The sequence below is a fragment of the Lepisma saccharinum genome, chromosome 30, assembly GCF_977018435.1.
Source record: "Lepisma saccharinum chromosome 30, izLepSacc3.1, whole genome shotgun sequence".
NCBI lineage: Eukaryota > Metazoa > Arthropoda > Insecta > Zygentoma > Lepismatidae > Lepisma > Lepisma saccharinum.
This window is the reverse complement of record NC_139258.1, coordinates 6,798,550-6,824,761: the sequence shown is the minus strand read 5'-3', so window position 1 is coordinate 6,824,761 and position 26,212 is coordinate 6,798,550. Positions and strand designations below refer to the sequence as shown.

The 26,212-nt window shown below is 39.1% G+C and overlaps 1 protein-coding gene across 2 annotated transcripts in view; it reads left to right on the top strand.

Moving 5' to 3' along the window:
* Window positions 1-26,212, top strand: part of LOC145981752 (uncharacterized) — a 132,677-nt gene that overhangs the window by 28,504 nt on the left and 77,961 nt on the right. For both annotated transcript variants that reach the window (XM_083115158.1, XM_083115159.1), the window contains 4 exons: window positions 1,438-1,612; window positions 13,719-13,851; window positions 19,487-19,696; window positions 21,287-21,496. In XM_083115158.1, coding sequence (XP_082971284.1) covers window positions 1,438-1,612; window positions 13,719-13,851; window positions 19,487-19,696; window positions 21,287-21,496 — 728 coding nt within the window. The remainder of the gene's footprint in view (window positions 1-1,437; window positions 1,613-13,718; window positions 13,852-19,486; window positions 19,697-21,286; window positions 21,497-26,212) is intronic.

The window sequence follows — 26,212 nt, the reverse complement described above, 5'->3', positions numbered from 1 at the left end:
TTTATACGTTTTCAGAGGCTTTTAGAAAGGATGAAATGGGTATGGAAAGTTTAATTGAGGCATGGGCAAGTTTTTAACAATTCTTTTACCAATTGAAACCTTTTACCTTATTCCTTGTTCAATGTAAATTGACACGGCATGTAGCAATAATACGTGCCAGAGAAGGAGCCTGAAGGGAGCAGTGGACCCCCGAAACGTTGCTTTTACAAATGGAACAAACTCGCATAACATAAGTAAACTGTTCTTTATATTTTATGAAATACTTATTGTTTACTAAAGTGAGTAATTCGCACCTGTGCAAATATGAATGTACCATCATAAACAAATTTCAAATCTCTTGCCTGTCTGCTTGAATTTCGTGTTTACAAGAACCGGCTTCCATCGTGGCTGCTTGAAGCCACAATTCAGCAGTTTGTGACGAAGGGAAAACACACCTCATGCCAAAAACAATAAAAACTAATTATTTTCTTGTAGTTTACGGTTATTACAAGCATAAGAAAACAGTTTTTCTTTGTGACGTTTCAGGAGAACACACGCTCCTTTCTTGAAACGTCACAAAGAAAAACTGTTTTCTTATGCTTGTAATAACCGTAAACTACAAGAAAATAATTCTATAATGCAAGCAATGCGTACATACAAGAAAAACTAATAAAAACTAAGTGATTTAAATTAGCCAGGTTGTGTTAACCTAGCTTCCCTGCAAATGAGGATGTGAATCCAACTATTGTCAATTCTTTGCGAAACAATTTTTGTGTGTAATTAGTACAATGGTAACATAAGTTCAGTCCAGAGAAATTTTAATTGAAACATCGTTTAAAATAGTTCTTTCGGTTAAAATGGTGCAAGTTGTTTTTCATCACTTGTTAAAAATTGTGCATGCAACTGAGGCATTTGTTCAAATTAGCAAAAGTTCTTTTTTTGAGAATTACTTTAAGTTACGATTCCTCGCAAATGTACTAATAGTTTGTTAGTCATTAGCGCACTTTCATGTATAAACTGAAGTGCCTAACCTAACAATCTGACGAAGCTTTCACCTTCATCCTGGAGTCTTCATCAGGGCTGGTCAGGAGACGGATACAGAGCTACAGCTCCAATGGCTTTTGGTGCCTATAAATCCACTCTACTCGTAACCATCAATTTTTATGCTAGATGCATCCCTGTGAATGTGCACGCATTCCATGGAGGCGTATGGGGCAATGTGGAGGTACAGAGCTCCACATATTATTGATCTCAGCCATAGTTGGGATATAAAAAAGGGAGGTGGGGGAAGTAAACCCGCCTCCACCTGCATACTTTCGAGGGTATGTGCTTAATTAATATCCTGGTACCTTTAAATAAACCCCACTCAATTTATACTGTTAACATGGAAGTGACTTAGTACCACCTTACTTTTATTGTTTTCGATGCTATTTATATGTTGCCATACTGTTATTTCAGGGCCTGTTAATGTTCACCCTCAACAGATCTTTTGCAATTTGGGAGCGTCAGAAACTTTAACAGATAATCTCGTTAGTATAATGCGGACTGCCAAGGAGACAGGAATCAGCGCCGAACCCATTGATGACAACATCTATAAGTGGTCCGTTCGTCTCTCGAAGTTTGACCCAAAGAGGTAAAAATAGTATTTTCTTTCTGCTGAAACGTACTATGGAATTTTTTTCTTGTAAGTACGCGTTGCATGCATTGTAGAATTATTTCTCTTGTAGTCGACTGTTGTTACAAGCATAAAAACACAATTTGTTGCGATGTTTCAGGAGAACACACGTTTGCTTATATAACTGATAACTGTATCTTTAATGAAACTAAAAATAAATGTCTGATGAAGGAAGCGCGTCATCTCCTGAAACGTCACAACAAATTGTGTTTTTATGCTTGTAACAATTGTTGATGACAAGATAAATAATTGTACTAGGGAAACTTATGAAGTTACACAATCTGACAATTAAGTAATTAGACTGATTTTATTGTGTCACACATGTGCATTCTATCTGTGAAATAACGTGTTTGTGGTCCATAATATACAACCTGGCAACACCTCATGAACTTGCGATGGGCATGCTGGAAATTATCCCACCTTGTCGTGAGAGAGGTGTTATTGTGTGGTCACGTTATTGCCATGGAGCTGCACATCAAGTTTCATGAAAACTGCTTCTGGGAAAAACATTTCTTGAATTCCAATATTGTGGAGGACGATATAGTATTCTCGCTACGATCCTCCTAAGGAATGACAAATCTCAGAATGGAAGTTGCTAAATTTTCCAAGAGGCAAGAAAATGCAGCTCCAAAATTCAGAGGTGAAGACAGGGTTTGTGTTTTTTCTTCACAGCAGAAGCATCATTCATTCATTCATTATGTATTTGTTCCAGAAGGTGGAAGTAATTGGTTGTTGCTATTGTAGTGCTCTGAATGATTATGAAAGAGAACTGAACATGTCAGACCTCAGTATCCTGTTCCTAGCACTGGTTCTCCAGGTATTCCTAGTCCAAAAAAAGTGATTGTGTTCAGTCACCCTCTCTACTCACCAGATTTATCCCCGTGGGATTATTTTCTGTTCCTGAAAGTGTTGCTGCTGCTGAAATTATGCATTTTTGATGATCACCGAAACATCCAACAAGTTGTGACATCCAATCTTCTAGTCATACCAATGAAACTTGCTAACGACTCTCTCATTACTTAATTGTCGGACTGTGTAATGTAGCTGATGTAGCTTTATTGTGTAGTAAGTGTTCAACCAAAACTTTTTGAGAGAGGGTCACCAATAAGTGAACCAAACTTAACTGTTTTATGGAACTAAATATAGGTTAAATCTATTGATGAGGTATAATGAGTGAATGTAAGAGAAGAGGCTCATTTAATGCTCTCTTTGCACTGTTCATTAACCTGTCGCCTCCGTCTACTGCCTCTAAGTTATCCCAGGAATGCACTGCATCTCCTGTTGCCTCCGTGCTGAGGTTTTACAGGAGGTGATGAATGTACACCTTGCTGATAGAGGACTGGAAAAGTAATAACCTGTAGTCTGGCAGAAGTATAAAAGATGAAGTCCAGAGAGAAACGACTCTCAATTAACTTGGTAATTCATTCGATACACTTGGTGCGGGATAACGGCGGAGTGTTGGTCAGAGTCGAAGTACGGACTCTGACAAGTTATGGACACAACTTGCATATTCGTCTAGGAAAGGACTCTTCAAGAACATCAGGCAGGTATGATAAGTGTGGAGAGCATTCTCACTCAGTTATAACTCATCTTTTCCTTAATTAACAGGGGCGGGCCCTTTTGCAGTTGTTATGAACCGTAAACCTCTTGCATTATAATTTGCTACATCCTATTGACCCTTGATCCCCGATCTTTATTTGAGTCACACTTCACTATATACTATGCAGAATGTGGTGTTGTTTTGGGTAGATTGAGCATAACATGCTATGAAGCCATGCTTGAACTCTTGTCAGCGGATTAAGGTGGCCCCCATGGCAGAGTGGTAAGCACATCACACTACTATGCCAATGGTCCCGGGCTCGAATCCCATCCTGGGCATGGATCAGTGCCGGATCTACAAATCTTGCCCCTCACCCCCGCAAACTATTACCAAAGGCCACCTGTACCTACCTTCACACACACACATTATATATATATATATATATATATATATATATATATATATATATATATATATATATATACAAATGATAAAGGAGACCGCAAACACTTACCACACGAAGAGAAATAATTCTGTATTTTGCGATCTGAGTCCCATTTTCAAGATAGAAGAAAGAAAGATCGGTGTCACATGGAGTAGAGGCAAAGAATACTGACCGTAGCATCTCTACGATCAGTGTTGCCAGAAACAGTTGATAGATAACGAAAAGTACTTTAACCAGTGTTTATTGTAAGGTGGGTGGGTAGTTTTGGGGAGGAGAGGAAAGGGTTACTGGTTGAGTTCAGGGGGTGAAATATGATTATTGATGTACCGGAGCATGGTGCTGATCACATCACCTCCAAGATGTCCGGCATCGAAAATATGTGGGGCCCTGTCCCCATATAAGCCTCAATGTGCCTTCATGGTACGGGACTACATGCACAGGGAACTTTAACTTTACCTGTGATATTGTATTCGTTTCTGTCCCTCTTAGTAACTATGTGTATTTTTTATATGCTCATATAAGAACCCTCTAATATGTCAATGGCTGAGGGCCCCCTAAAGGCTTACTTGTCTCCGCCCCTCCGCCCCCTACACACACACTGCAGGGTTTTGTGGATTGTAGATCTGGCACTGGCATGGATGTTTGTGACTGTTTATTTATCAATTTCATCACTCATCCCCATTTTCGCAAATTAGCCAAAAGTCGCACGAAAAGCGATGTAAAATAAAGCAAATCAATCAGTCTTGTTGGGCGATTAAAACCTTATCCAACAATGCAAAGATAGCATCGCCGATGGCATAATGGTAACATAATTGCTTACTAATCTTGGAGTCTCAGGTTTGATACCCGGTGAAGGCACAATAGTGATTTAGTTTAGGGTTGAGCTGACACCAATGTCGTTGTTGACATCTGCCCAAACTTTTAGAGCATATTGGTCTTACACAGACTTCGCAGAAATGCTGTGCAACACTTCCACAGTGTCTATTTATCCTGGAAATTATGCAAGAATCACCGTTACATTTCATTAAACCTTTGGACGGCCGAGCAGGTTTACGAGTGTAACCTCGTTCTGGCCCAAGCTTCTCGGCGGGAATTTTAAATTCGAACACTCTTTGGAGGAAAATTGTTATAACTTGGGCACTATGGGAGCAATCTACTTCGGATAACTTTTGTTTTGCAGCTAAAACATCAGCGCATGCAACCATGTACAATTCAGAACGCCGAACTGAGGTTGGGGGGTGGCGTGTCCCCAAATTTCAATGAATGAAAAACCTAAAAATCTGGAGTTTGCCCCCTCTTTTCCCTCTACTTTGGGGAGAGGGTGCAAACTTTAGTATTCTTTTCAAAGAATGGATGTTTCCAAAGAGAATGAAACATGTTTCATGTCCTGGGTGCCATACAAGTTGAATAATAAGCCGAAATGTGAAACTCTGTTTTTTACGAAAAATAGGTAATTTGCATATTGCTCAGAAAATTGTTATAACTCTGGTACTATGGGAGCAATCTACTTCGGATAAGTTTCGTTTTGCAGCTAGAACATCAGAGCATGCAACCGTGTACAATTCAGGATGCCGAACCGAGGAAGGGAGGTTGGGGGTGGCGCACCCTCAAATTTCAATGGGAAAAATCTGGAGTTTGCCCCCTCTACTCCCGCTATTTTGGGGAGAAGGTGCAAACCTTAGTATTCTTTTCAAAGAATGGGCATTTCTCAAGAGAATGAAACATGTTTCATGTTCCTCGGTGCCATACAAGTTGAATAATGAGCCAAAATGTGAAACTCTGTTTTTTACGAAAAATAGGTAATTTGCATATTGCTCAGAAAATTGTTTTAACTGGGGCACTATGGGAGGTATCTACTTTGGATAAGTTTCGTTTTGCAGCTAAAACATAAGAGCATGCAACTGTGTACAATTCAGAACGCTGAACCGAGGAAGAGGGGTTGGGGGTGGCGTGCCCCCCAAATTTCAATGGAAAAAAACCTAAAAATCTGTAGTTTGCCCCCTCTTCTCCTGCTATTTTGGGGAGAAGGCGCAAACGTTAGTATTCTTTTCAAAGAGTGGGCGTTTCTCAAGAGAATGAAACATGTTTCATATTCTTGGGTGCCATACAAGTTGAATAATGAGCCAAAATGTGAAACTGTTCGGAAATGTGGCATGGATGTGTTGCAGAGAGGCTTGTTCCTAGGCTTGCTCCAGACCTGTGTCAGGGTTTCCACCCAAACATAAGAGTATGAAGGTCCAAAAAGCACATCTATTTTGTAATCAGCACCATTATACCATATTGTATCATCGGGCCAGTAAAGTTTAAACCGGTTTTGTATGAGAAAAGTGAATTTTGTGATAACGTAGCATGTAATTTAATATTCTGATGTAATTCTCAAATATTTTAAAGCAAAAATCTTGGTAAAGTGATGCATATAATTAAAATGGAATACTTATACACTTTATGAGCAACTTTTCATTATTGAAATTTTCAAGCATCGGTATTGCTATTGATATCTGTTAAAAGTGGTATTTGTTGAGCCGTAGTTCGGATCCTACTTTAAACTGTAGGTCCAGTCCTGACTAGTTCTTCTGTGCATAAAATTCCACATAGAAACAAACCCAATCAATCAATAAAACTGCAGGCCCAGTCCCAGTTATCCTGCCTGTGCATAAAGTGGACTTGAAAGAAGGTTTAGTGTTACGTTTAGGCCGTTCGCCGGCGTAAACTGCTTGGCTGCAAGAGGTTGTGTGTATGAAGAATGGAATAAATTACTCTCATTGCTCTTTACCAATATTTAATAGAATCGCACAAGTGAGAGGGGGGGGGGGGGAGATCACGCACGAGCCAGCAAGATATCTAAACACTGACAATAATAAACCCAAAGTGTCACCACTGTACCTGATTTCCTTCGAGGTTCCTCGGTTGAGTCACGACGTGGCGCTCTATCGGTCCATTGAAGGTGCCCTCAGTGGGTTCGCCCAAACCTTTTAAATGGACCGACTTAACACTGTCACTCGCAACACACTTCGCGCTTCGCTCCCTCGACCAAGACTCCCTCGGCGACCTCTCGTCACCCGGGGACTGCTGGCGTTTTTGATTACACAGCATTTTATTTCCGGCTCGTGACATGCCACCTCCCCCTGAAAAGAAATGGGATTGGCCAGGGGCAATCACATTTCTTTATTGACAAAAATATTAAGATATGATTAAATATGTACAAAGACCAGTCCCTGAATAAATGATTACACCCCGTATATAACATGATTCGTCGTAGGGCAGTAGGCAAGTAGCCTATGTAGTGCACTGTAGAACGTAACAAATAATAATACACTAATTGAAGTGTAACACTTTTCTGTCATGTATTCCGAAGCGGATGGAACCAAAATTGGGAATTAAGGTAGTCTCAGCGGCATCTCATCGCACGACGTACATGTACGTGACACTGTGAAAACACTTGAATAAATATATCACTGGTAACACTGAACCGAAGATAAGTTAGTAGGTCTCAAATGTTGAAAAGAATACACAAATAAGTTGATTGTAGACAAAATATGTTCGCAAGAAAAGTTCAGGAACAATATTAATTCGATGCGAAATCTGCTTGCCACTTATGGATGACTTCTGGATGTACTCTGGAGAAAAGACTTCACCTTATATATATGAGAAGGTACATTAGTGATGACACAGCAAATGATGATTACTATCAGTGTTTAGTTTGTCATAAAATAAAATTTTGAGCGTGAACAGGAGCAAATGGTAAATTTAATCAGGGTGTAAATAATAAGATTAGATACATAGTATGCATTCGATTATAGCAAAACACAATGAAAAGTCTTCAAAAAAAATAAATGGAGTGAGAGTATCAAATATGTAATACCAGTTAATGTAAATATGTGTCACAAAAATGGCAGATGTAACAATAAGAGGTAGGGACTTGATTTGGTATTTCTGTCCAAATCGTGTGAGTTGTGTGTCGTATCAGTTAAAAAAAATGTGTTTCTGTGTGAGAGTTTGGTCGGTTTTTAACGATGCAGCGCTCTCAGTTCGCTTCATCGATAGCTGGGACACATCTGCACGATAAAAATTTAGAAGTTAAAATGCTGTCATACATTAATTAGATTGGTAATATTGCCGTTTATATGTAAGAATTTATATGAATTGAAGAAATATGAAGAGAAAAGGTGGAGAAGACGTCGGCCCGTACATGCTCTGTAAAGGCATTGTGGCGTGTTGAAGGTAGTTATGAATTATTGAAAAGTCACAAAATGAGAATTGTACAGCGTTGGTGCATAGCGTATTGTCTCCGCCAACAGTGAGAACACGTGAGCTCTCTCCCATATGCAGTAGATATATTCATCGCGTTCGTGCGCTTTGTTTACGTACACAAAATGCTGCCGAAGCAGAAGGTCGTGTTGCTACGGTATCGTCTTCAGAATTCCATCCTACTCTGTGTAAAATCACATCATAAAGTGACGTCACGGTGACAAAGGGTCGGCACAATCTTGTATGAGAAAGAAAAAAAATGTTGCGGCGAGTGCTGTCGCGTGTACGAGATATATTTAATTTTCTTCTTGTTCTGCGAGTTATTGGTGCAGAGAAAAAATAGCAGAATTTATAAGAAGAAGCATAATTTATACGCGTTATTCAGCGAGGTAAAATATATAGTTGAGGAGTTGTTACTATTTCTGTTCGAATTTTCGTCGTGGCGAGGAACTATGAAGGATGATGATGATCGTCTTCGTTAGGAAGTAGCTGTTTTATACTGCCAGTGTTTCAATGTTTCTTGCAGTGTTGTCAACTTCTGATATATAAAGTTCACTAGTTGTGAATTCCTCCAGATAAAGTCCCTCTAGAGTACGAGGGATATAAGCTTGCACTCCTGAATGTAACTTTAAGGCATTCACATTATCTTCCTCTGTACGTGGTTGATCGAGAGTTACCATTTGTGGTGTGTAAAGTTTCATCCTGACCGATGCTGCCTTTTGTTCAAACCGTTTTCCTTGCTTGATCCCTTCAATTCTGTAATGGTTTTTGTCAAGTCGCTCGATTACTGTGAACGGGCCTTCGTACTTGCCTGAAAACGCTTTGGACGTCTTTGATAAGCGTCGATCGTTCCACAAAAGTATTTGATCGCCAGATTTAAACGCTGCTTGAGAATAGCGAGGATCAAGCCGTGCCTTGTCCGTTCTGTGGCGTTTGAGGAGATTATCTTGTGCAAATCGACGCGAAAGCTTCATGTGTTCCAGTCGTTCATAATTGCTCACATGCTGCGGCGGGGTTTGAAAAATCGCATCCGGTAAGGTGCGGGGATGATAACCCATCAGTAAATAAGTAGGTGAGTACCGTGCAGATGAATGCGGCGTGTTGTTGATAGCTGAGACCGCTGTTGGTAAGAAATTGGACCAATTATTGTGTTTGGCATTGACATAAAATTTGATCATTCCTTCCAGCGTTTGTTGCGTTTTTTCAACTAAGCCAAGGCTCTGATGAAATCCTGGGCTGACAAAGCTTAGTTCAATTTGGAATTTGTTGGCCAATTCTTTGAATAAATCTGAAGTTTGACCTGGAAGTTGGTCCACTATGATTTTTTCTGGAAAGCCAAATGGTAATATGATTTTCGTGTACAAAAAATCCGCCAGAACTTCAGCAGTGAGAGAATGTGTCGGTGCGGCTACTACGTAACGCGTGGCTGCGTCAGTGCACGTGATCACGTAGCGATGTCCCTCTGGTCCTGATGTGACATATGGACCGCATTGGTCCAAGGCGATAATTTGGAAAGGTGTCAGAGAAGTCCTTGTTTGTAGTTCGAAGTGCTTCGGTTGGCGGGACTGCTTAAGTCGTGCACACTGTTCACATTCTTTGCATTTCTTGTAGATGAAGGATTTCTGAGAAGGAAAATAATAACGGTCCTTCGCATAGGCATATGTTTTATAGTATCCAAAATGGTTGAGAGCGTGTGGAGAAGAGTGCACTTGTTCGAACCATATATCTTGTAATGCATGTGGGATGCAAGTCAGTAGCCTTTCCTGTTTGTCTGAACTTCGGATCCTTCTGTAAATAATATCATCTAGGAGACGGAATTGCTGGCTGGTTCTGTCATATTTAGGGTCGGCTTCTTTACTTCCAATTAAATGTAGGTAAATATTTTTGAGAAAAGGGTCTGCTTGTTGTTCTTTGGCAAGGTCAAATTCACGTGTTCTCAAAACAGATACAATTTCATCTTCCAGGAGAGGAGAAAAAGCTTCATCTTGGATCCTCGTGTTACGGCTAATGGCGTCCGAGGCACTGTTGTCTGTTCCCTTTAGATGTTGAATGACGAAATCGTAGTCGGACAGAAATTGTGAAAAACGCCAAAGACGGCCTTTGAGGGTAGTTGATTGTCGTAAATTTTGAATACATTTGGAATCGGTGTGTAATATAAATCTTTTGAAAAGGATGTAGTGTCGGAATGCTTTTAAAGCAAAAATTATGCCAGAGAGTTCTAACATGTTTATATCTTGTTCTCTTTCCTTATCATTTAGTATCCTGCTTGCATATGCAATCGGCTTAACATTTCCTTGGGGGTCTTCGTGAGCAATGACAGCCCCTAGAGCTATTTTGCTACTATCCGTGTATATGTGAATAGGAAGAGAGGGATCGTATCTGGCTAATACTGGGCTCGTGATTAGTGAATGCTTTAAAGCATTGAATGCCTCGTTTTGTGCTTCTGTCCATCGAAATTTTCTCTCCTTCTTCAGCAGTTGTGTAAGAACTGATGCGTGTTTGGAAAAATGTGGAGAGTAACGACGGGAAAAATTTGCCAGGCCCAAAAATTGGCGTAAAGTCTTCTTGCTTGTAGGGGTCGGATACGACTTAACAGTTTCTAGCATTTTAGGTGAAATAGCGCATCCTTTCTCGGATAAATGGTGTCCAAGATAGACAATATCATCGTACAGGAATTTTGCCTTTTTAGGAGCCAATTTTAATCCAGCGAGCCTAAGTCTTTCAAAAGTGTGACGCAATATCTTCAAGGAAGTGGATACGTCGTCAGAGACTGCCAGGAGATCATCTGCATAGAAGAACAAATGGCGGTTGTCAACGACGTTGAGGGCTAAATTCAGCGCTATCGCTAACGCTGTTCCCGACGTGACAAATCCTTGTGGGGCATAATTAAAAGCGTAAGTCCCCATCTGCGGCACTTGAAAACTCACTTTTTCACGGCTACTTGGTGTGAGGCGTATCTGAAAATAAGCCGAGAGGATGTCCATAGATGAATAATATTTGAAACCTGCCGCCCTCTCTACAATGTCTATGAGATGAGGTGCCGGAAAACTTATCTTCTTGGCGACGGCGTTGATTCGACGAGCGTCGAAGCAGACGCGGTACGTGTTATTTGGTTTCTTCACAAGCAAAATAGGAGAATTCCAGCGTGGCGCTAAAATAGGAGAAACGACACCCTGTTGTAGCAGTTTCTTGATTTCTTGTTGCATGATTGGAAGTGTATGGGGTGGTATCCTGTGGGGTCGAGTGTACACCGGAGGCGAATCTCCTGTATTGATATCCAGTTCATACAGGGTGCAACTTCCTATATCGTCCTCTTTCCAACTAAAGACATCAGCGAACTCGTGTGTCAGTTCTAGTAGTTTATCTCGGTCTTCTTCACAGACGTTGGGGTTGATGTCGATCTTCGTTTTGTCGAAGTTGTTCCGAGATTCAGAAATGCGCTTTTGGAGTTCTTCAGAATTTTCCTTCAAAAAATGTCGATGTGGCTTCCTATCGTCGCTGTTATTTTCCTTTAGCGGGTTCCAGATAGGTTCCGTCCTTGCCTCGGCAGGACCGTTTGTGTCTCCCGTTTCCTGCTGGCCAATTATTTCCAAGACAGCATCAGCTTTCCCTATCGTCGTGAATGTCGGAATGGTAACTGGATCATTGGAAAAATTTGTAATGAGGACGTGTGGTTCGTGTTCATGCATGAGGGAGGTAGGTATGCAAGTTCCTTTAGGGGATGAAAATCTAGGAATTGGGTTTAATATATGGCTACTGTCGCTGGTTGTGCAATTTATAAGCTGTACTTTTACCACCGCTTGTTCTCTAGGGTTTAGTTTTACTTCCTCCTGTGTTGTGTAGGTGGGTTGGATACACTGTTCTAAATGTTCCGTGGCGATTTTTGATAATTTGTGTACTTGTTCCTGAGCATTCTTCTCTCTTTGCAATTTCCAGGAGCCAAAACGAGTAATTTGCAAGGTTCGTCTACTTGTGTCTATGACGGCTCTATGTGCCGTTAGAAAATCATTTCCCAAAATGTTGAGGTTTCCTGACCCTTCATACAGAAGTGCCGTGTGCAGAAAAGGTTGATCGGCCAATTTGAAGTGTAAGTCGGTTTCGTTTGTTAGTGAAAATTTTGAATTGTTAAAAGCACTTAAGACATGAAATTTCTGTTTTACCTTGATATTTCGAGGTAAGTCTTGCCTGTTCATAACAGTTGTGGTACTACCTGAATCTAAAAGCATTGGTATTTGCTTGTTGCCTACAGTTATGTCAACGAAGAAAAGGTTGTTGATTTTTGTTAGAGGAAGTGTGATTTTCTGAAATTTTTCTGAAATTCCAGCGTTACCTTCCTGTGCACTGGCAAGTAAAGTAACAAGATTACGATTTTGCTTCTGTTTAGGTTTCTTCTTTCTCGCATGTCGTTCTTTCATTTCATCTGTACATTCGGAAAACGAGAACAGCTGTTTGAATTCGCCTTCAAATATCTCTTTGTCAGAATTTGCATGAGTGCAGAACGTAATACAGTCTATTTCATCAGGATGTTCTTCTAAAAATTGCTTCGCACATGAAAGGGCTATTTTGGCTGCGGCTGCTGAGTCGAACCCGAAAGCGCCTGTGGCTAGGTGTGGAAAAGCAATGGATCTTTGGCCTAAAGCTAAGAGTAAATTTAGGCAATTAACATAGCATTTTCGCAAAATTTCAGGGTCCTTGTTGTCTGGAGTGACGGAATGAAAAATATAATTAGCAGATAGATTGTACGCTGGGGTAACTCTGACGTCGCCAGGCTGTGTTTTGTTGAAGATTTGAAGTTCATCGTCCAGTTGCTGTCCGCATGCTCTAGAAAAAGCTAAAGCTACTCCGCCGATAGGTAGAAAATCAGGGTTGCAAGCTGAAACCAAAACATTTGCATCTGCTTTTGTGATATCAGCTGTTATGATGTTAATCTTGCTCGTGTGCGACGACAACCTGTGTCGTACTTTGCTCTCGGTTTCAGCGGGAGCCGTATCGCTCGAACTCTGTTCGGTCGTCTGTGAGCACTGAGCTTCGTGCTGACGAGAGAAAAATTTCTCGACTTCTTTAAGTAATTGAGAGCGCTGAGCGGCATATCCGATGAATTGAACGCCCTTTGCTTGCGAGCTGGAATGTGCTGACTGCCGCCTAGAGTTCAATTCCCTACGTACCTGATTTCTAAGATCGTCGTGATCTTTACGGAGAGCAAGAGTCATGGAGACTAAATTTTGTAAGACAAATACGTTACCCTGTAATGCATCAAAAATGCCTTGTTGATTTTTAGAGAGCTGGTTGTGAACAATTTGTGATTCTGATATATGTGACGTCAAAGCAGGGTCTCTTAGCACTGTGTTAGGCATAGCTCTAACTTGCAAGAACGGATTGTTTGCACTAAAAGAATCGAGGGCGGTGAAATTGTTTCTCGCATGCGAATCCCTGAGAACTTCTTCCGCGGCTTTAATGAGCTCCTCGTTGGGAAATTTTGTGACTTCAGAAAACATAGTGATTGTTTCAATTGACGTGATTATTTTAATTTACTTATTGAAGGGGGGACCGGTAGCTATTTTGCCTATACTACGACAAAACCGGCGCACTAAACCACCATGTTACAAACAAACAGATGTATGTGAAAGGACAGAAAGGGAATTTTCAGTCTGAACTAAGAACAACACCTGAAAGAGAATTACCAGAAGTAAGAGTGGAGGGGTCCCAGATGGGCTGTGATTTAAAGTTTCAGTTGGTGCATAACTACCAAATTATTTATGAAAGTATTTGCATTTGAAGTTGATACTTTATGGTGTTCTATACGTTACCTATAATGTTGCATTTCTTTCCAGTGACCTCGAAGGCGATCTCAGGGCCCTGCAGACGAGATACGGCTACAGTTTCATAGAGCTGCAGCTAGACTTCACTATTGATCTCTATCCATTTTACCCGCCGGTTGTGAAGGTGGTTCGTCCTAGACTTCAGGTATGTGCTACCACTAGATATCAGATTTATTTTATAGAAATGCCTATTTTATTCCCGTTGCGACATGTCCTTTTGGTTTTGGGATTATCGACGCCCGTGAGGGATCGGTATGTTGGAAGCAATGCCGGAGATGGTAATAGTCAATAACCCTATTTACTTAACCTAGGCAAAATGTCCCAAGATAGATTTCTGCAAACGCCTTTATCGCGTGTGCATCCAGCAAATGCTTGATCCACACGCGCACATCGGCGAGCAAAGCCCTGTTGTAGTGGGTTGAACGGATCACGCGTACAATACGTCCGTTAGGTACCAATTTTACCAACAAAGATATGAAAATGCTTAATATCTCTCCCCTGCCAAAAGTACTAAGTCCACCCAAAAAGCAACCCCCAAAATTCAAGAGCTAACATATATGTATATATATCAACGCCTGAAAACAAACAATTTTAATTACACAAAAGGAATACACCATATATTTCAAATACACTCAAGATTACGCAGTGTGCACGTTGCGCGACAAGATAACGTATGGATGGTTACCCAATTTACATTAGTGCATAGCGATGTGTAAACGCAAAGAAAGCACAAGCAAAAATGTTAACAATCGTGACTTTTATTTACTTCAAAACTTGTCACTAAACAATGAAATGTACACATATATGTAAATGTATGTGTATATATATATACCCAACACATCTATCAACAATATTATTGTTCTCTTAAATAACAGACATTAATTTAACCACAATTTATGCGACACCCCTTTTTCGTGCATCTAGTAACATTCGCACATAAAGGTTCACGTATGTTACCAACAACTCGACCAGCGAGCCTGGCATATATATATATATATATATATATATATATATATATATATATATATTACTACAATATTATTCAGGTATAAGAGTTTGGTTACGTATTTTTAACTCATCCAACAATTATTTATATTTTTAAGGATTTATTCATCTGTGTCGCGTTACTTACGCATGAGTATGTAACTTTACTATCACAAAAGCCAACGATTTGACACTACTACTTGGAAGGAAAACTTAACCGAAGGTAAAATTGCAATAAGGGGGGAGGGGGAATTTGACGCACAAGAATTTACGTATGAGGCCTTTTTTTGTTAAATATTCTTTTGCAATACCTCTTCAATATTCCCACCAAGACGAATAATCTACACTATGGCTCAAATGGAAGTTATCTTTGATCAGTTCTCTGTTTAATGACGCATTCACAATCCTATAGCCGACGGGCAAAATCTAGAACAATCATGCGCGTGAATACAGCTTTGACTACAGGATACCCATTTCACAAATCTGGCGAGAGTATGCTTGCAATGGTCGAAAATTTAATATATATGTTGTTTCCGTTTTTAAGGGACAGTCAAAATTTCACCTTTTCGGGCCGTGGTTTCTTTTCAAAAGGGAACGAATGAATTCGTGGTTCAAAAAAAATAACAAAAAGGTCCGAAAGTAGACGTGTACGGCCAGCTGCACTAAGTTCGAGATTTTATGTTCACTTCACTATAGGTCCTTTGTCTGTGGTCGCAATTTTACCAGAACCTTCCGATTCTACGTACCTTAAATGTGTATTACACAATTTGTCTTCGGTGACATGGCGAGTCAATTCACAGTCCGGTATCTAGATCGTCTAAAGCATGCTCCTGTTGCTCACCATGAAAACCACAAATTCTATGATATGGTACTAGAAGATCGGGCTGATAAAAGAGCGACTGCAGCTGCCTGGTGAAAGTATGTCCCTTCAGGTTCCCATCTATGCACGAAGTGGAAGTGTGGGAGGACCAGCAATTTCCGCGTAGTTTTGGGGGAGGTACTGGGTAGTGTCGCCAGGAGGCAGAACTTCTGTGTACAGCAGACAGAGGGAGCTACCCTCTGGCGGCAGACATGAGAACTTCGTTTTTTATTTTCTCAAACGAAAGTTCCTTCTGTAAACTGCGACGGTGCGGGTTTTATATAATATATAATCGCAACGTCACACCGTGACAATATAAAAACGGCTGGTCAGGAGACGGATACAGACCACTGGTTAGATTGTTGATGTGTTTTTTTTTTTTATTTTAGAAGATTGTTATGTCATGCGTAGAAAGCCCATTTCTTACCTCAAAAATTGTCTAATGCCAGGCTCCGTGGCAGAGTGGTTAGCACAGTGCCCTGCTATGCTAGAGGTCCCAGGTGCAAATCCCTTCCTGGTCATATCATCACTCATTCTCATCTTTTGCGATTAGCCAAAAGTTGCAAAGTAAAATAAACCCAGTCAATCAATTAATCAAAAAAAATATCTAAAAGTCTACAAGATAAAAACGAACACTGCACAAACACACTATGCACAAAAATTGCGTTTTGTATGACATTTGAGCCAATATATTAGGTCAGTCAAAAAGTAAATGCAATCTTTTTTTTTTCACAGCAACAATAGAAAACTTACAATGATATCATTTTCCAACATAGTCCCCCTGCACTTCAATACACTTGGTCCAACGTTCCACAAGCTTTCCGATACCCTGAGAAAAAAAGGTTTTCGGTTGAGCAGCAAACCACGTATGCACCGCTTCCTTCACCTGTTGATCTGTGTTGAATCGACGGCCTCTTAAAGCATCTTTAAGTGGACCGAACAGATAGTAATCTGACGGGGCGAGATCGGGACTGTATGCAGGATGCTCTAACACCTCGAAGCCCAGATTCTGAAGAGTTTGAGCGGTGTTGGCGGCGGTATGGGGATGCACGTTGTCATGCTACAAAAGAATGCGTTCTGACAATCGACCTCATCATTTGCTTCAAATTGCAGGTTCCAACTTGTTTGAAAGCATATCACTGTATCGTTCACTGTTCATTGTTGTCCCCTTTTCCACATATTGTTCCATAATTACCCCTTCTGAGTTCCAAAAAGCTGTGAGCCACTTTTCCTGCAGAGTGTTGACGCTTGACTTTTTTTTCACTGAAGATTCAGGGTATTTCCATTCCATGCTCTGGCGTTTGCTCTCAGGTTCGAAGTGATGGGTCCAAGTTTCATCTCCAGTGATGATTCGTTTCAAAAAGGCTTCACCTTCGTTAGCATGTCTGTCCAATAATTGCTGACACATTCTCACACAATTTTGCTTGTTCTCGTCAGTGAGTTCTTTAGGGACCCATCTCGCACAGACTTTATGAAAGTTTAGCCTGTTATGGATAATTTCATATGCAGAACCATGACTAACGTGCATATGGTTTGCCACTTCATCAACAGTCACTTGTCGGTTATTCAGAACCAGCTCACGGACTTGCTCAATGTTGTCATCAGTAGTGGATGTGGCTGGACGACCTGCTCTTTCCTCATCCTTCACGCATGTTCGACCGCTTTTGAACTTTTCAATCCACTGGTAAACACTTCGCAGCGGTAAAACATTGTCACCGTATTGTGCTGAAAGTCTTCTATGGATTTCAGCTCCTGGTACACCTTCAGACCACAAAAAAAGGATTACAGAATGCTGTTCTTCTGTGGTGCACATGGACAGTGGTGCAGCCATGTTTACTTGGCAACACTGCAGAGCGAACTGAAGTGATGATGCTGTAACATGCCACAGGCGAAGACAACGATACTATCTATCGGCTTGCGAGCGCAGAAAGCTGTACAGCCAACCTACGGAAGAAAAGAAAAACATTGCATTTACTTTTTGACTAACCTAATAGGTACTAACGGAGACAAGTTGAAAGGCAGGAGCTACTGTGAAACGAAGGAGATTATATTTTTGTTCTGTTGTGTGTTGTGGTACACTAAATATTTTATCTCGGTTGAAATGTCTCAGCCATAAGGATGGTGCCATTCAGCTCCAGAGAGTACAAGTTGTTCCATGTGTGTGTGTCCTTCCCTCTATTTCACCTAATCATTCTTCATGGTTAAGGCGACTGGATGTTTGGCTGATGCCAGAGCAACTGTTTGTGAAATTGCCTCTCGTTTCGAAAAACTGCTATGATATTCGAAAACCGAAAGAATTCGCATGAATCTTTGTGTGGTTTTGTTTTTCCTACTGCCTTTATATTATCAGTAGTATATGAGGCTTATGTAGTGACAAAACTATTAAGAATATCTGGGCAACAGTGAAAGCAAACAACATGAAAATTCAGGTGAACCCTTTAAAAGGAATTCTAAGTATATGTAATTTTTTAGATTTTGGAATGCAATAGCAGTATTTTTGAAAGAAGAGAAAATTCAAAAACAGCCACCCTAACATTGGCCTAATGTTATGCCAAGTCAAGACACTTTATACAGGGTTAGCCTAAAGGAAATAGACAGTTTAAATGCTTCTTAAATTGAAATTTGTTACATCAGTGCTGTTGTATAGAGACAGTCTTCAAGTTTATCACCTCCACTTTTTGTTTGTCATCGTGACGTCAGCATGACGTGAGCACCCTTGACGTGAGTCGAACAGTATGGCCGCTAGCCAGGTGATTGAATTTGCAAAACTTACTATCGTGCAGGGGAAAAGTCCTGGGAGATGAGAACTGGACTGTGACATTGATATCTGTCGTGTTACAAAGGGGTCACGCATAGAACACTTGTAACTTACCATTGTAAACTTCAGGACGTAGTTGCCCGACCCTGTGGCCGAGTGGTTAGCACATCGCGCTGCGACGCCAAGGGTCCCGGGTTCGAATCCCGGTCGGGCTTGGTTGTTTGTGAATGTCCATTCATCAATTTCATCACTCATCCCCATCTTCGCAAATTAGCCAAGAGGCACAAAACGCGAAGTAAAATAAACTAAATCAAATCAAATCAAATCAATCTTTTAGGCTAACCCTATATATACAAAACAGGGTTCCCACGCATCCTGGAAAACCTGTAATTTTAAAACATTCCTTCCAGGCCTGGAAATGTTATGAAATTTCACATTTTTCCAAGTTGCACCTGGAATTTTGGAGATTGTCCTGGAAATTACTTTGCCCCGTTTTATTTGTATGAATTAAAATAAGTTTTCATTTAAAACAGGTCAGTGTCATGACAGTGGTTTATTTACTTATGTCACGTTGCTGTCTACTGTAGTCATAGTTTTGTGCTAAGTTTTGTGATTGAAGTATAATGCCCTGCATTTTTGTATTATTTTGTATCGCTCAGAGGTAGAAAATATGATGATAATAATAATGGTTTAAAGAAAAGGGTTTGCTATCCTAAATATTCCAAGTTTTTGAAAGATATTATTCTTGTTTATTTGTAATACAAGATGGTATTTTTTTATAAACTTATATATACTTGTGTTAGTTTTTTCTACCTTTGTATTTTTTTGTATTATTGTAAAAATTAAATAACCTTCATTATACTAAGAAATGAAATGTGTGGAAAGGAGCAGGTGTAGGGGAGTTGGGAGCCTGCATTAAGAGAACGTAAAACTTTTTTTTTAATAAAAGAAAATATGTAATGAGTGTATGTTGCCATGGTTACTTTGTACACTTGTCCTGGAGCAATTGTAGAAAATCCTTGAAAAGTCCTGGAAATGTCCTGGAAAAAATTGCATGATTTTGTGTAGGAACCCTGCAAAAGTAAAGAACTAGATATCAGAAAGATGTGGGAAAGACATGATCCTGCAACAATGACGTTTCACTTGAAGCAGTGACAGGAATTGTATAATTTCTTTCAGGGTTCCATGATGTTGTGCGTGTCTAGCTTGAAACTGCTTAAGTTAACGTACTGGAATGCAGCTCGTGATATGAAATCTGTTTTGCAAGAGATTAAGAACTATCTTCAAGCTTGGACCCGATTGGACGTGACAAATGAGCGGAATGATCTCTTGCACTACCCTTCTGGAGCATATCTCGATATAGAGAACGCTCTTCTGCGACTGGCATGGGTATGTACGTTACTATTAAATAAGACTAACATCGATTAATAATTACACATATATTGGTAGTGTAGCTAATGGAGCTGATCACAGTATAACTAGGATGGGAATGGATTAATAAGTTTTGGCTGATGTAAGCATACCAGGTGTGCCGGTTAATAATTCTTAATTGAGAAAGGTAACAAATGCTTTATTCAAAGTATGCACCATCGCTAGCTATACATTTTGCCCATCTGTCCGTCAAATTGTGGATGCCCTACAAGAAAAATCATTCACATTTTGAGGTGATTCAGTCAGCAAGCCATTGTTCGACATCTTCGTAATTGTTGAAGTGTTGCTGGGAAAGTGAGTGAGACATCGATGAAATCAAGTGGTAGTCCGAAGGGGCTAAGTCTGGTGTGTATGGCGGGTGGGGCAAGAATTCCCAGCCAAGTGCAGAAATTGTGTCTCTGATGCCTTTCGCTGTGTGTGATGAGGCATTGTGCTGCAAAATCACTTTTCCATGTCTTGTCACCCAATCTGGATCAATCCAATCAGATATGGTTTGGCGACCAACATTTAACTTCTCTGCCAGTTGTTGTTGCATTTGCGTATCGTCTTCGTCCAACAGTGCTTGCAATTCGGCATCTTGGAATTTTTTCGTCTGGCCTGAGCGATCTTTGTCTTTCAAGTCGAGATCACCACTTTTGAAGCGTTGAAACCAATGCACACACGCGTCTTGTGTTACGACATTGTCACCGTATTCCACAAGGATACGATGGCTTTCACTCGCGTTTTTCTTTTGATTGAACAAGAAAAGCAGCACATGCTCATTATTTGGTTTGAAGGTCAACATGTTTACCACACACAGCCAATATCACGATCACTCGCACTCGGTTGCACATCCACGGCATTTTGACAGGTACTGTCCTGGCAACACACTGACGTAACAGTTGAGACTGTGCACCAACCCTTGCTTCCAGCGCCATCCAGTGACGAAATTAAGAATTATTAACTGGCATACCTGGTATTAGAGTATTGGTAAATTAATTGTAAAATAGCTGGAAAATTCATGGAATTTGTTTTGGCAAAAGATGTGGAAATGATGTACCGCTTAGCATATGTTACTTCCCTATTTCTCAATCAGTCATTTTATAGGGGCATGTAGGGCATCTAACTATCATGCGAGAGACCCAGATTCGATCCTTGGTGGGGAGAACCTTAATTTTTTCCACCTGTTCAAGCGGCATCGTATAAAGTGGGTACCTGGAGGAGTAAAGGTAGCCATGGGCATGGTGTTGATCACATCACCACCTTCGGCCGTGATCAAGAAAGTGTGGGTCCCTGATTCCACACCCCCTATATGCCTGCAAGGCATGGTGCAAAGCACAGGGGAGCACTTTACTTTTTTTATGTAAAGAACTTCATGGTTGTAAAGGATTTATCTGCTACACTTTGTTCCAGGAAATCCAAACTTCTTATTGAAACAATAGACTGTTTTAGAGTATTGAATTGAGATCTAGGATTCCAAAAATTAGTACATCCTCTACCCCATAGCTATGCAGCTATATAGACAGTTTCTTTCAGCAGGTAATGATTAACTGCATGCCTTTGTTTTAGGTGAGTGAAATCCCGTCTCGAGCAAACATGAGGTTCCCTACGTTGGAACAAGAGGCCGCGCCATCTGTCACGGAATCTGTTCCTAAGAGGGCAAAGACAAGTTCGGAGACACAGAAGTCTTTCCCTGCAGGCACCGGTTACAGCACGTGGAAGTCCAAAGGGTGGGATGTCAGAGCTTACGTCGCTGCTCAAAACGAGAAGGACAAGAAGGTTAGTTGTACCTGTGTCAATAATATGAAGGCAAATCGAAAAGTCTTTTATGACAATAAAATTAATATATTGTCATATTAAGATTTGAAATGGTTAGGCTAAGTTCAGAGTTCCACATTTGTGTAATGATAATAGTTTTGGTCATATGATTACTCCAAATTTATTCATATAATGCAATTAAATATGTCTGAAATTACTATTTGAGCTAATTCTAATAAATATAATGTTTAAAAAGACCAATTTGTATATTAGGATAAAATTATAAAATTTTGTAATATTTTGAATTGACATTTATATCAGTTATTTTTTGACTGATAATATAGAAAAAACAATATCTTTAACACATTCGGGTCTGGCCTCATAATACAGCATTTTTACAACTGGACTGCATTTTTTCGTTGTTTTTCAAAAAATCATAGAAAAGATATTTTTAATTTGTTTTTATCTAACACACATTTCTTAAATCTACAAAACTTCCTCTTTTCAATGAACAAAAATTTGTTAAATTTTATTTTCATTTTCAGACATTTTTGAATATTTTTTTCAGCAATGTTTAGTGAAGAAAAAAAAGTACAACATTGTAACAAATAGTTTTTCTTGTATGTACGCATTGCTTGCATTATAGAATTATTTTCTTGTAGTTTACGGTTATTACAAGCATAAGAAAACAGTTTTTCTTTGTGACGTTTCAAGCTAATTCAAGAAGAACAAGTTACACACAACAACAATGAAAGAAGAGAAGCAGTTAATGTCACTGGTAAAATAGAAACTAAGAACATTGACAACAGATTATTTATAAATCTTACGGATATTGAGGTACCTGATGAGTATATACAAATTTTTCAATTCGGAATGAAATTTGCAGTTGGTAGTGCTTATATACACAAAGAAGATTTTGTGATTTCAATAGAAAAAGCACTGAATTTCTTAGATGATGAGGAGGAAAAGAGAAAATTACGAAGTCTCACACATGATGCTCTTGATGAACGGTTAAGTTTTGAATACAACAGAAGAAATAACAGAGGTCCAAAATACACAGAACGGGAGAAAGAGCATATAAGGTTGGGGAAAAAAGTTCATGGCTTCAAGATCTGGTTGAAAGAAAACAACATTTTCTTAATAAAATCAGGCAAGGAAAATAAACCTGTCCTTATCCGAATTAAGGACTATAAAGAAAAAATGGAAGAATGTTTCAAAGTAAACAATTTCACAGAAACCTCTCGAAACCCTATAAATAAAATAATAAATGAGGTAAAGAAAGTAATTGAAAGCAGTATCACGATACCAAGAGAAATGAAGAAAAAACTCATTGTCAAAAATTCAACCCTGCCGATTGCCTTTGGACTACCAAAAACTCACAAACCAGGAACTCCAATACGACCCATCATTGCAACTTTCACACATCCTGCATACAAACTATCCAAATATTTAGTTGAAAGACTCGCTATAATTAAACAACAAACACCATTCAGTGTTAAAAATGCATATGAAGTGAAACAGAAACTAAAAAATATTGTTTGGAATAATGAGTATCGTATTGCAAGTTTTGATGTTGAAAATTTATATCCAAGTGTCCCAATAGAAGGTGCCACAGATGCATTACACAGATGGCTTATTGAGATGAAAGTTAACCCAGTAGAATCATGGGAAATGGTTCGATGGTTTACTGTATGTGCAAATTACAATTACTTTATATTTGATGGCAAAATCTATCAGCAAAGTAATGGTCTATCAATGGGAAACCCAGTATCCGGAATCATCTCCAGCATTTTCCTTCATTACATAGAATCTCCAATTGTTAATGCAATAGGTGCGGATATCAAACTCTACATCAGATATGTAGATGATGTGCTAATTATTGCTAAAAATGATAACACCATCATGGACGTATTTAAATTGTTAAATGAATCACATCGTCGCATAAAATTCACTTGTGAACCCATGAATAACAATGTAATTTCTTTCCTTGATCTGCAAATTAAGACAACTGACTCAACAATTCAAACATCAGTCCATAGAAAAAAATTAGCGGGTGAAAAATACATCCATACCAATTCAGAACATTCACGTATAACAATGGATAACATATTTTTAAATTTTTTCCTGAGAGCACAAAGACTCTGTTCTAATAATGAGGATATCAAAAATGAAGAAGAAAGGCTTTTTAATATAGCAAAAGAAAATGGCTTTCACACTAACAGAATAAACCAAATCAAAAAACAAGTAGCAAGAAAACTAAAGGAAAAGAGAAGTACAGACAAAGATGAAAAATCTGTTGAAAAGAAATTTGTGTGCATTCCATTCCACAAGGGATTCTCACATAAAATTGCAAAAATTTTCAGAAGTTTTGATTTCAAAATTGTTTTTAAATCACCAAGAAGTTTGGAAGGTACATTTAATGAATTCAAAATGAGAAACTCTCTACCAGATGCGGAAACCACAGGAATATATAATATAAGTTGTTCATGTTCAAAGGATTATGTGGGACAAACAGCAAGGAAAATGGCAATAAGATGGCACGAACATGATTTGGACATTATAAATCTAAACCCAAGGACAGGTTTGTCAACTCATATCATCGAAGAGAAACATTTGATTAAAAAGAGAAGGGTTTTAAAAAGATTAACGGGAAACACAGAGTTGAATGTCTGGGAAGCTTCGTTCATTGCAGAAGAACACTGGAATAAATTAAATAATGAAAATGGTAACGTAGATCCAGTATGGAGTTTTCTTTTTCACAAATGGAGTAAGCCACCATCTTTGAAATTTAATGTAACAGAAAACATCAAAAGACTTTGTGAAAACAATGATGAATTTGAATTGCCTGATGATATTTTGGATTCATAATTTAAAAAGTCTCAAATAAAAATACAACAGACTGCTTTTTTCACAGTTAAGTTGCTATATTACAACAATGTAACATTGACAACATTCATTATATAACGGATTCTTTTTGTTTAAAAATTACTAACCATTGTTATAACTGTATCTTTAGTCAAAATGAAAATAAATGTCTGATGAAAGGAGCGTGTGTTCTCCTGAAACGTCACAAAGAAAAACTGTTTTCTTATGCTTGTAATAACCGTAAACTACAAGAAAATAATTGTAACAAATGTTAATATAGAGATATTTTAAGTTCGTAAGCTGGAAATTTCAATAATTAACTACATAAACTATCAATACATCTTTTGAATTTTGCATAAGAATACTTCTCATGTGCACATAACAAAAATTAATTACAAAAATAATTACAAATTACAGGTAATTAGTAGAGGCACATATTTTTGGTAAATAAAAAAGCAAAATTTCGGTACAAAAACTGAGTCAATTTCGGGTTCAAAAGCGGTAAATAAAATGAAATATCGGTGTTATAGCGGTGAAAAATTGGATGAAAAGTGGTATATAAAAAGACATTTTGGTTTTAAAATTGTGAATATAATCCTAAATTTGATTTGAAAACTACACTTATTCCACAGAATTAACATTTCACTTGTAATAGCACATTTATGTAGTTATAAGAGTATTAAGTTTATTTCTGGTAAGGAGTCCATTTTTGCATCGCCAATATTAACAGCAGAATTAATCAATTTTCCGGGAATTGCATAACTCACAGGATACTTCAGACTTCAGAAAGTGTCGCGTCGGTATATAAATGGTAAATTTCGTGTTTAAGAGTTAATTTCGCTTTTTGAAGTTCATTTCGCATTATTTCGTGACAAAACATGGTCACAAAATGCATCTCACACCTTTCAAAAACATGAAAAATTAACACTACAATGTGTTTTTTCAAATTTCGTTTTTTCGTCAAAAACGAAATATGCATGCCCCTAGTAATTAGCTTTTGTATGAAAAAGTGGCTGGAGGACAGGACCACATGATGTATCAGCTGGTTCTGCGTCATCTGTAAAAATTAAACAAATAAATAACCTAAATAAATAAAATAAATTTTCATTTGAAATACACTATACAAAATAAACTGCTCACAAAAAGTTTTGCATCACCAAAGAAAACTGTATTCCTGGGAAGAAAATAAACATACAATTGCTCAATCAGTACAAGAAAGAAGAAAACGTGGAAGACATGGGAATGGCATGAAAAAGAACGTTCACACTAATCCAAAAAAGAAGAAAATGACACACTGCTGAAGTAGCAAAGGGAAACAAATGGCACAACAATGCTATCTGCCTATTTGTTATGTCAGACAGGATGTTTACCACCTGGTATGTCCCCCTCGAGCTGCAATGAGGTCTTCAACACGCCGGGGCATGCTCACAATGAGATGATGAAGGTCATCCTGTGGTAAACGATCCCATTCCTCCTGTGCTGCCAAAAGAAGCTCATGTGGAGAGTCTGGGAGCACAGGACTGTGTGCCATTGCATTCCTCAACATGGCCCAAGCATGCTCGATACAATTCATGTCTGGTCTTCCTGGCGGCCAGGGCATTCTGTTAATTTGGGCCTGCTACAGATAATCTTGCACCACCCCTACACGATGTGGCCGGGCATTATCATCCATGAACACAAGAGTTGGACCAATGTTCCGACGGTATGGTTCCACAGTTATTTGTAGGATGTCTCTGATGAAACGCGGTCCTGTCAGTGTCCCTTGAATTGCAATCAGGGGCGTTCGGCGGCCGTGCATAATCCCTGCCCAAACCATAATGCCACCTCCCTGGAATGGATGAACAGGTTGCACATGACGAAGTCTCTCCCGCG